Raw genomic sequence first — 12,839 nt, 5'->3', positions numbered from 1 at the left:
AGAGAAAAAATTATATGTGTATGACAAGTCAAAAGCCTGTGATACTGCTAATCTATTTCTAAATCTGACACTGTGACTTGAAACTAGCAACAATGCATACAGAAGAATGACCAGAGCACAAACCTCAGGTGGCAGGTAGGTCAGGAGTCCCTGAGCAAGGCACCCTGTGTGTTCTCCAGTTGGGCAAGCCTCTGCCATGCTGTGGTCTAAGAGGCTCAACTTGATTTTAGCCTCTAGAAACACATTTCGGGAGTTGAGGCGGCCATGGATGATCCCACGGGAATGGAGATAGGACATGGCTTGTGCTACCTGCAAGCAATATGGGCTTCTTGTAATGCTCCTCTTCCCAACTCACTAACAAGTATTGAAGTAAGGCATGCTACTATGCTCAAATTTATCAACTCATGTCTACAAAAGTTATTATGAGATGCCAAAAATTTCTTGTAAGAGGCACATGTTACCATTCTAAATCTAAGGATGCTGACCTGTCTAGCGATGTTGACCCGTGAGGGATAAGGGATAGAGCCCCTTGAGGTGGTATGCTGGTGGAGGGACATGCCCCGTCGCACGCCTGTCACGATGGCTAGATTAGGTGGCACCATACATGCCCCCATGAAAAGTACAATGTTTTCATGGCGGATCATGGAGAGGCTGGATACAAGCTCCCAGAAGCGGCGCTCTGTTGTAGGATCAGACCCATCAAAAGTGTGGATCATTACATCCCCATGCCATCGGCCTCTGTAGGAAAGTTTGTGAAACTGATAGTATGCAGTGAAGACACAGATAAAGATGTTCGAAAACATTTCTTAAGTTCTTAAAAATCGAGAAATGAAGGTGACTGTACCTGTAAATGTTAGTAGTGGAGCCACGCCGAAGAACATGACCAAAGCGCAGCTGGTCCCAAGATATGGACCACTCAGCCAGAGGGTCATGACTGGTTGCCGTCTGTGTTGTGGATGAACCAGAATCACGTCGCTCTTCCAGTACCAAAGGCGGAACCCGCACTTCTACAGGCTCCTCCTCCTCAAACCCGCTCTCCTCTCCTGTGCTCTCCTCTCTGCTAGAGGACCCTGGCCGAGACATCCGGCGAGCACTCGTGACCAGAGGGGTGTTCGGCCGCCCACTACAGTTTGGCTCTTGTGGTGTTGTCAAGGTTTGTGGTGGTGCGGGAGGAAATCCTTCATCCTGACTAATCGTTTTACCCCTTGAGAGGCGACGCCTGCGCTCTGCTGCTTGTGCTGAGAAGCGACCATCCAGGGTACGTCGGAGGTGATCTGACGGGAGGGACATACGAGGTCTAATGGACGGCTCCCGCTGCGGTGAGAGTTCTAAAGAGCGTCGCATGTAGCCTGGTGGGTTAACCAAACGGTGGTGGGCAGTTGGTGTGTGCTGTGCAGATATATTAGGCGAGGAATATCCACTTTCCTGTTGTGCAAGAAGCGTCCGGCCCTCCTCCCATGAACCTCCTCGTGCTGCGCGACGTAACAGGTCAGCGAATCTTTTTCGAGCTGTTCTGGGGTCATGTGTCGGTGCTTCAGTTCTGAGGCCATAATGCACCTTGGCATGATGCTCAGCGGACCTGGGTGTGCGGCCTGACCGTCGCTTGCGACCTAGCCACTGAACTAGACGTAAGTAGAAGCGTTGTGATGTCCTGAGGGCAGCAGTGCGCTCATCGCCTGTGCCCAGCAGCTCAGCCACCCCAGGATCCAGCTCCTGCTCCGTCTCCTGCCCAACCACCTCCCCAACCTCCACAACCTCTGTGGTGCTGAGAGGTTTGAGAGGAAGCCCCATGAGGCCGGAGAGGGTGAGTCCTGGGTGGGCAGGTGGCACCTGGAGGGTAGTGGGGGGGGAGGACAGGTGGGCCAGGCCCACGCTGTCAGCTTGGTCCGGGGGGGCGGCGGGAGAGGGGGCCGAGGTAAGGGGGGAGGGAGGGGGGCTGCATGACCCCACGCTGCCGCTGTCCTCGTCTCGTGGGCACCTGCGAAAGAACACCATATGTAAACACCCTCATGACTGGAGAACCTATCAAGTGCTGATCATGTACCTGAGGTGCACCAACACACCAGGGAAGACTCACCATCCTACCATCTTACGTTAGTTCAATCAGGCCACACACAAACACACACACACACACACATCCTCTCTAAACCTAGGTACAGTTCCAGTAAAGACTAGTGTAACACTTTCAACAAAATGTTCTATCATACAACCTCATCCATCTCTGTATGCTGTCTGCATTGACAATGTTCTCAGTCAGTCTGTTCCATTCATCCACCACAATAAAAGTATTTCTTTACAATTTCTTTACATCCCTGTGAAAAAAAATGTACATAATGTTATGGTATGTCGTGTGGTTGTTGTATCCCTACATCTCTCAAAGAACTGTTCACTGTCTACGTCCTTCGATCTGTTTTAAAAATTTAAAGGTTGTCATAAGATCACCCATTACTCTCGGTGTGTCCATAATTACCAATTTGTATTATAGAGAAAAGCAGATTTACATTCATATGGCCACATCTTTTAAACACTGTCCACTATCATACTGTATAACTCTTCAAACTTATGTGTGAGGAGTGCAATCACGATTTCCTCATTCAGTTTATTCCATTCATCCACTGTTCTTGTACTAACAGTTCTTCAAAACTTTTTTTTTAAGTTTCTCGCTTATTTTCATGTTCTCTGGCTGTTCCAACCTTATATCTTATGTACAACTGTTCACTGTTTACATAATCAATCAAGTTTTAGAGGTTATAATCAAACACCTAAGTTCTATCTCTCCCATGGTGGGCAAGTCAAGGACTCCTGCCTTTCTCAGAAACTTATTTCCCTTAATTCTGGTTTGCTAGGGTTTTGGACCTAGCTCACATTGCATCTTTAGGTGTAGTGGTCAAACCTGAGAAGCATTATCTAGTTTAGGCCATATGGAATATGAGAACAGCTTAATGAAAATGTTTTTAACCATATACTAGACATCTGTTCTTATATTTGCCAGCAGACTAGTTAGTCTCTTGTGGGACCCTGGTGACGGGACGATGTCAACTCTCAAGTCCCTCGCACACTGAGTTTCTCTTTCACTGTTTCCCATTGTCATCATACTAACTCAGGCTGAAGACCATGTATCAGATCGGTCAACTCTGGAGTTTGTCTACATCTTGTGAGATGATGATAGCATCCTCGTTCTTTAATTCTCTCGTTGACAAGTCATTGTTTGGAAACATGTTCAAGTAAGATTCCAATTCTTTCAGGATTTTAATCACACAAATTGAGAAGAGAAATGGTCCCATAACTGTAACATGACACTGGAGACTTCGTTTTACTTTGAAAACGTTCCTCTGACGTGCGTTCTTAGTTGCCTTTAACTCAGACACTCATCTACTCATTGAAATAGTCTTTCCCTATTTCCGGCCTGATAATAAGGCGTCTTTAGCATCCTCCTGTCTCTGTGACAGTGTCACATTTTTTCTTACTTTCCAGATACAAACAATCCATCCAACCATTGTTCTCTGTCTACACCACATCTTACTCTCATAGAAATCTAAGAGATTCATTACTTGGCTTTCTTCCTTCCCCTGGAACCATGTTGTCTCTAACTTGGGAAGTTTCTTCTCTACAGAAAGTCATCTGTTTCTTTTGTGATTATGTTTTCACGTAGCTTGCAGTCCACACTCAGACCAGTCTGTAGTGAAGCGCCTCCCCCCAGTCTCTCTCAAACATGTTGTGTTTGCAATCGCCCATGTCCTTAACACTTTATCTTTTTCCACCTCCCTCTAGAAAATCACTTCAAGCAGTTTGTCAAATGTATGTGCAAACATATCCAGCACATATGGAAAAATTCCATCAGACTCCTGAACATTATCAGTGTCAAGACCCTTCGTCAATATCGTGTTGATGTCTTGTGTATATATTTCATTGTTTTCCAATACTTCCTCCCACCCCACTCCACCAGGGTTCAAGTTACAGTGTCTCCAAAGGACACACTATTCCATGCACTCACCATGTGGGACCCGTCTTATTACCAGGACAAGTTATCTCTCCTACTCGTGACCTGGTACTCCTACCCCACACCCATGATAAGCTATCATCTCTAATGCTCCTGTGTCACTCCCAGGATACGTTAGTCCCTACCCTTGTAAGGTGGTGGCCTCTGCCTCACGTTCACGATATGTAACCACCTACACTGCCTAGGTAGCGCCTCACTCTCACGCTAGGTTACCATCAACACCCCTGACGTATTACCCACTATCTGAAGTCCACACCATTTGACCTCCTCCACACCAGTCATCGTCGTACCTCCTACCACAAGACACGTTACCTCAACACTCCTTAAGCAGTACCCTACCCCCTTCCTCAAGCCCAGCACAGTTTCCCTCCCTCCCTTACGGTGCAGCAGCTACCCACCCCCCGTCGGTTGCCAGGTAACGCACAGCGAGGGTGAGGTCACGGCTACTGACATTTACAGGACAGGCAGGCGTGGGCTGAGGGGGGGGGGGGGGGCACCGGGGGAGGAACACCTGGTGCAGGCTGAACGGGAGTGGGGGGGGGGGGGTATGGTGGAGCAGCAGCAGCAGCAGCGGTGGTAGTGGTGGAGTGGTGGTGGAGTGGTGTGGTGGTGGTATGATGTGGTGGTAGTGGTGTGGTGGTGGAGTGGTGGTGGTAGTGATGTGGTGGTGACATAATGCCACCAGAGATAAACTATATATAGCCAGTCCAGAGAACACATTGTATAAATAGAAGATTTAACCACAGGTGACGAAGCTACAGTAGGGTCGTCGTCTCCACCAGCAGGGTACTCTCTGGTCACAGTGGACAGCACGACCCTTGATCACAACGGTCAAGCCACCAGCAGGGTACTCTCTGGTCACAGTACACACCACGACCCTTGATCACAACGGTCAAGCCACACTGCATGGCACGACCCTTGTTTGTAATGGTCTGCACTTGCACCTGACCTTTACGATGACAACAACGCCTGCTACCGAACGTTGTGGTGGACACTGTCATGTACCGCCGAGCTCCACCTGTGGTGGACGGACACCATCTGAGTGATGGTTCATCTAGCCACATCATGTACCGTCTGACCAAACCGTGTACCACCTTCCTTCTATATAATATATCGTGTATACATTACGGATGACGTCATGTACCGTCTGTCACTTGAGAGGGTAATGACCAAACCTTCCAGACCAAGAACCTGACGTACCACCATGATGGGTCACGTGGCCCCACGTACACGTTGACAACCATGACCTGCCTTTATGGCTCATACTTTTGTTTCCATGAAGCAAAAATACTCTCTCTCTCTCTCTCTCTCTCTCTCTATTTCTTTTACTATTATAATAATACTCGATCGCAGTTTTCCCGCGTTAGCGAGGAAACAATACAGACCCATCCACTTACACACACACACACACACACACACACACACACACATATATATATATATATATATATATATATATATATATATATATATATATATATATATATATATACATATAATATCCCTGGGGATAGGGAAGAAAGAATACTTCTCACGTACTCCCTGAGTGTCGTAAAAGGCGACTAAAAGGGGAGGGAGTGGAGGGCAGGAAATCCTCCCCTCCTGTTGTAAATCTTTGCAGAAGGAACAGAGAAGGGGGCCAAGTGAGGATATTCCCTCTAAGGCTTAGTCATCTGTTCTTAACGCTACCTCGCTAATGCAGGAAACGGCGAATAAAAAAAAAAAATATTTTTTTTTTTTTGCCGCTGTCTCCCGCGTTTGCGAGGCAGCGCAAGGAAACAGACGAAAGAAATGGCCCACCCCCCCCATACACATGTATATACATACGTCCACACACGCAAATATACATACCTACACAGCTTTCCATGGTTTACCCCAGACGCTTCACATGCCTTGATTCAATTCACTGACAGCACGTCAACCCCGGTATACCACACCGATCCAATTCGCTCTATTCCTTGCCCTCCTTTCACCCTCCTGCATGTTCAGGCCCCGATCACTCAAAATCTTTTTCACTCCATCTTTCCACCTTTAATTTGGTCTCCCACTTCTCCTCGTTCCCTCCACCTCCGACACATATATCCTCTTGGTCAATCTTTCCTCACTCATTCTCTCCATGTGCCCAAACCATTTCAAAACACCCTCTTCTGCTCTCTCAACCACGCTCTTTTTATTTCCACACATCTCTCTTACCCTTACGTTACTTACTCGATCAAACCACCTCACACCATTTCAAAACACCCTCTTCTGCTCTCTCAACCACGCTCTTTTTATTTCCACACATCTCTCTTACCCTTACGTTACTTACTCGATCAAACCACCTCACACCACACATTGTCCTCAAACATCTCATTTCTAGCACATCCATCCTCCTCCGCACAACTCTATCCATAGCCCACGCCTCGCAACCATACAAAATTGTTGGAACCACTATTCCTTCAAACATACCCATTTTTGCTTTCCGAGATAATGTTCTCGACTTCCACACATTCTTCAAGGCTCCCAGGATTTTCGCCCCCTCCCCCACCCTATGATCCACTTCCGCTTCCATGGTTCCATCCGCTGCCAGATCCACTCCCAGATATCTAAAACACTTTACTTCCTCCAGTTTTTCTCCATTCAAACTTACCTCCCAATTGACTTGACCCTCAATCCTACTGTACCTAATTACCTTGCTCTTATTCACATTTATTCTTAACTTTCTTCTTTCACACACTTTACCAAACTCAGTCACCAGCTTCTGCAGTTTCTCACATGAATCAGCCACCAGCGCTGTATCATCAGCGAACAACAACTGACTCACTTCCCAAGCTCTCTCATCCCCAACAGACTTCATACTTGCCCCTCTTTCCAAAACTCTTGCATTCAGAAGTGGTAGAGGATGTGTGGATCAGGTGTTTGCTTTGAAGAATGTATGTGAGAAATACTTAGAAAAGCAAATGGATTTGTATGTGGGAGGCAAGTTGTTAAAAGCGTGCAAGGAATAGAGTGAATTGGAACGATGTGGTATACCGGGGTCGACGTGCTGTTAATGGATTGAACCAAGGCATGTGAAGCGTCTGGGGTAAACCATGGAAAGTTCTGTGGGGCCTGGATGTGTATAAGGGAGCTGTGGTTTCGGTGCATTATTACATGACAGCTAGAGACTGAGTGTGAACGAATGGGGCCTTTGTTGTCTTTTCCTAGCGCTACCTCGCACACATGAGGAGGGAGGGGGATGTTATTTCATGTGTGACAGGGTGGCGACGGGAATGAATAAAGGTAGACAGTATGAATTGTGTACGTGTATATATGTATATGTCTGTGCGTGTATTTATGTATACGTTGAAATGTATAGGTATGTATATTTGCGTGTGTGGACGTGTATGTATATACATGTGTATGTGGGTGGGTTGGGCAATTCTTTCGTCTGTTTCCTTGCGCTACCTCGCTAACGCGGGAGACAGCGCCAAGCAAAATAAATAAATAAATAAATAAATAAATAAATAAATAATAATAATAATAATAATAATAGTGACAACGTGAAGAATGTTGTAGAAAATATTGACCAACTTTACAGAAGTTTTCCTGGTGACGTCATCTGGTCACCCGTCACGTGCATGACGTATCTTGAGTGTGTGTGTGTGTGTGTGTGTGTGTGTGTGTGTGTGTGTGTGTGTGTGTGTCTGGCTGGTGCAGAATACATGTGAGCTTCTTCCTTTGGTCATGAGAGCAAGAGTGATCTTTCCTGCAGTCTGGTTAAGCTCTGCTCACCATGCACCACACAAGCCAGCATCCCGACCATGACGTAAACTCACGTAATCTCATGATCTTGAGGTAAACTCACGAACTTATGGTAATCTCATGATCTTGAGGTAAACTCACGAACTTATGGTAATCTCATGATCTTGAGGTAAACTCACGAACTTATGGTAATCTCATGATCTTGAGGTAAACTCAAAGCCTTGTGGCCATCTCCAGGCCTTGTGGTAAACTTACGATTTCATAGTAAACTTATGGTCTTATGGTAAGGTAATGACCCTGTGATAGACTCGCGACCTTGTGGTAAACCTAGGTCTTGTCCAGAGGTAAACTGCCCACCATGGGGAGATCACATAACGCACCAGCGATACCTTACAACGACCATGTGGTAACCTCATTATACTCATGTGTTACCTCATAACGCCCATATCTACCTCAAAAGGTTCACATTGTGTTCTCATGATGCTCATAACGCTTATGTAGTAACCTCATAGCGTTCATATGGTAATTCATCGCTCATGTGCTAAACTATCAACACTCGCGGTAACCTCATGACATCCGTGTGGTAACTCATAATGCCCATGCGATAACCTCATAAGTACAATGTGGTTACCTCAGCAGTACAGAGGAGTTACTTCATGAAGCCTATGACTTACCCAGTGAAGTAAAGCCTAGTTACCTCATAGCCCATGTGGCAAGAATCAGAGGTAACTCATAAAGACGATGTGGTAACCCTGTACGAGGCATGTGGTATCCTTAAGCGAAACATGGTAATTCCATATAAACAATGGTGCAAACGGGAGCGTGTGATAAACCTCATGTGGAGTATGTGGTAACCCCATGTGGAGTATGTGGTAACCCCATGTGGAGTATGTGGTAACCCTAATGTGGAGTATGGGGTAACCCTAATGTGGAGTATGTGGTAACCCTAATGTGGAGTATGGGGTAACCCCATGTGGAGTATGGGGTAACCCCATGTGGAGTATGTGGTAACCCTAATGTGGAGTATGTGATAACCCCATGTGGAGTATGTGGCAACCCTAATGTGGAGTATGTGGTAACCGTAATGTGGAGTATGGGGTAACCCCATGTGGAGTATGTGGTAACCCTAATGTGGAGTATGTGGTAACCCTAATGTGGAGTATGTGGTAACCCCATGTGGAGTATGTGGTAACCCTAATGTGGAGTATGTGGTAACCCTAATGTGGAGTATGTGGTAACCCCATGTGGAGTATGTGGTAACCCCATGTGGAGTATGTGGTAACCCTAATGTGGAGTATGTGGTAACCCTAATGTGGAGTATGTGGTAACCCCATGTGGAGTATGTGGTAACCCCATGTGGAGTATGTGGTAACCCTAATGTGGAGTATGGGGCAACCCCATGTGGAGTATGTGGTAACCCCATAAGGAGCATGCATGTGGTAACCTCATAAAGCCTATGTGGTGGTAACGTCATAAAATCGTTCCAGTCATGTCATTATAGCATCGTGTTGACATGACAAGTGATGATTCTCCCACAGAGAGAGAGAGAGAGAGAGAGAGAGAGAGAGAGAGAGAGAGAGAGAGAGAGAGAGAGAGAGAGAGAGAGAGAGAGAGAGAGAGAATAAATCATGGTGGGGGGGGGGAGGCTACTATATGTATCGATCGTTTATGAAGGCGAGACCCCCCCCCACCCCCTCACCTGAGGCTGGGGAAGGGGTCTCCTGCATCCCCCCACCCACCTTCCTGCCTTGTACCTCACTACTACCTAAACTGTACCTCACTACTACCTAAACTGTACCTCACTACTACCTAAACTGTACCTCACTACTACCTAAACTGTACCTCACTACTACCTAAACTGCACCTCACTAGTACCTAAACTGTACCTCACTACTACCTAAACTGTACCTCACTACTACCTAAACTGTACCTCACTACTACCTAAACTGTACCTCACTACTACCTAAACTGTACCTCACTACTACCTAAACTGTACCTCACTAGTACCTAAACTGTACCTCACTAGTACCTAAACTGTACCTCACTAGTACCTAAACTGTACCTCACTACTACCTAAACTGTACCTCACTACTACCTAAACTGTACCTCACTACTACCTAAACTGTACCTCACTAGTACCTAAACTGCACCTCACTAGTACCTAAACTGTACCTCACTACTACCTAAACTGTACCTCACTACTACCTAAACTGTACCTCACTAATACCTAAACTGTAACACAGTAATAACTAAACTTGCACTTGTATTATACTTGGCATATCTATCTTCTAGTACCTCGTTCTTCAATAATACCTCAGTTCTATCATCGTAGTGTCTCTCATGTACCTGACTGCTACCACATCATCACAAGAAACTCACTAAATTCTCACTTTTATCATCCTACTGTCTTACTGCTCATTGATACTATTCACCTAAACTGAACTAGTACCTTGTACTTCACTAGTAACTTCCAATTATACTTCGTTAGTAGGTATCACTTCACTAGTAACTTCCAATTATACTTCGTTAGTAGGTATCAAGCAGTAGCAAGCCTCACCAGTTCCTAGTGTACCATGTTTGTACACTATCTTCCTTATATTCCACCATTAACATCAGTTAACTGAAGCCAAACTCTCTAGTACCTCCCTTGTAACTCTTTATGATCGAGTAAATACTATCAACCCACACTTAACACTGGTACCTCATACCCTACACCCTCCTGGTACCTTATTAATACTCCAGTCCCTCGTTAACGCGTTACTTGTATTTTAGAACACAGTACCTCACTTGTACCCATTTACTACCTCACCATCATCTACCTGAGTCTGCTTGATCTACAATGATGACTTGCTTGAAGGTACATAACCCTACCTGAATATGTTTGCACATGATGCAGTCACAAGAGAAGTGGCAAGAGAGGAGGAGGATTGCATCAGCTTACAAGGGGACCTAAACAGAACCCAAAGCTGGTCTAAAACGTGATGGACGAAATCCAACCCGAGCAACCGTAAAAACTGAGGATGAGACAAAGCGAAACGCGACCTCAATATGATTACTACCAAGCAGGAAGTGAGATCAAAGATTGTGTGTGTGAGAGGGACTTGGGGATAGACACTGTCTCTAACCTGTCGCCAGAGTGCCACATTAGGAGAACAGCTCAGGAGGCAAACTGTCTGTTGGTAAATATCAGAAGGGCTTTGAAGTATGCGAGTATGTGATAAATAAATATTTAGTAAGCTATTCATATACTAACATAAAGGCAAAGTTGGTCACCGCAACTAAAGTCACAAAGAGCTCATAAGAGGAGATCCAGAGAAGGGTAACAAAGATGTTACCAGAATTAAGATAGTTAAGCAACAGGCAAACGATGAAGGTTTGAAATTTACCCACTTTGGAAGACAGTAGAGTGACGTGATGACAACCCTTAACTTCTTACAAGGGATTAACGAAGTGGACAATATTGTGGGAGGTGTAGTGATGGAGGAACCAGAGGACAAAACATGATGGAGGAACTAGAGGACATAACATGATGGAGGAACCAGAGGACACAACATGATGGAGGAACTAGAGGACATAACATGATGGAGGAAACAGAGGACACTACATGATGGAGGAACCAGAGGACACAACATGATGGAGGAAACAGAGGATATCACATGATTAAGTAAGACACTTCTAAACAGCGAAGTAAAGTAATACTGCTGTAGTATAATAGTGATGGATGAGCGGATCAAACCGACTGAGGACATGGCCATTATGTACAAATTGAAGAAGTTGGACGACGGTATAGTGTTCAAGACATGGTGCCCCACCACAGCAGAACTCCATCTCGTCCAGTAAAAGTAGGTAATTACAAAAAGATAATTACATCTCATTAGCATCTATCAACTAGCAACCTAACTAGTATTTGCCACATTCCTTACCAGTGTTTATTACACTTTACTAGCAATTATCACAATTATTACATTTAGCAATTATCACATCTTATCAATACATATTACACTTGGTCCCATCATATACTTTATCACCAATCACATAGCTAACTAGTACCAATCACATACCTTACTAGTGCCTTCCATACTTTACCAGTATCCATAATATATCTTACTAGTGTCTGTCACAAACCCTTCTAGTATCACATAACGTGATGGCACCTGTCACATACGAGTCCTACACACACACCACACCACGTCTCCAACTCAACCTCATGATTTCTGTCTGTGGCGATGTTATTCTTGTCCATCTTCTGCACACACACACACACACACATCATCATCATCATCATCATGAATTACATCTGCCAGTAATTGTAGTGTCCTAGTACATCATAACCTCATGACCTTGTGTGTATGTTACCTGTACCTCACTAGTGGTACAATGATGCCTCACTATGGTCCTCACTAGCACCATACCTGCCTCCCGCCTGCCCTCTCCTCATGACGCATGACCTACTCCTTATTACATGACCAGAAATATATACATAATAGTTCAAGTACGTTCTCAGTTATGATGACATGGACTCCCCAAATCACTGAAAATAAGAGAAAGTATCAACATTTTATCCATTCTTTATAATATGAATATTTACAATGTTTCTTCTTATATGTCTGGGGCCGATAGCGGGAAGTGTGGTAAATCCATTACAAAAACTGTTTTTCAAGGAAAAAATCAAATCAAAAATATATTTTCCCATATATCTGTATCTATCTTTTTATAACAGATAAAACAGTATTCTTCAACAGTGTATGGTCGTGCAGAACATGGCAAGATCCGCTTCATGTTTTTCTTTTCAGTGTAAAAAATATGTCACTGATATTTTTAAAATGTGTTCGCGGACGGTATGGTCAAACCGCTTAGAATATATATATATATATATATATATATATATATATATATATATATATACTACTGTAGTGAGTGTATGAGCAGCAGGGTGATGCTGGAAGACCTGGTCGGTCATCATAAGGAATGGTTTTGCCTTCATGGTCATGGGTCAACCTCGTCTGCTGGTTGTGATGTACATACATGGTCAGGTGAGCCCGCTACCTGGTCTACAAATAAGTTCACTTTGATGTTCTGGCTACATGACATATTTGTATGTTACACTTCTGTCTAC

The 12,839-nt window shown here is 44.8% G+C and overlaps 1 protein-coding gene across 2 annotated transcripts in view; it reads right to left on the bottom strand.

Annotated features, from left to right (window-relative positions):
* The window catches only part of LOC139759254 (uncharacterized), a 56,831-nt gene that overhangs the window by 12,339 nt on the left and 31,653 nt on the right, over positions 1-12,839 (bottom strand). For both annotated transcript variants that reach the window (XM_071681384.1, XM_071681385.1), the window contains 3 exons: positions 845-1,978; positions 486-738; positions 124-309 (listed from right to left, as the gene is read on the bottom strand). In XM_071681384.1, the coding sequence (XP_071537485.1) occupies positions 124-309; positions 486-738; positions 845-1,978 (1,573 nt within the window). The remainder of the gene's footprint in view (positions 1-123; positions 310-485; positions 739-844; positions 1,979-12,839) is intronic.

Source organism: Panulirus ornatus, chromosome 32, assembly GCF_036320965.1.
Source record: "Panulirus ornatus isolate Po-2019 chromosome 32, ASM3632096v1, whole genome shotgun sequence".
NCBI lineage: Eukaryota > Metazoa > Arthropoda > Malacostraca > Decapoda > Palinuridae > Panulirus > Panulirus ornatus.
Note: the sequence above shows the minus strand (reverse complement) of the source record. Positions and strands in the feature narration are given on the sequence as shown.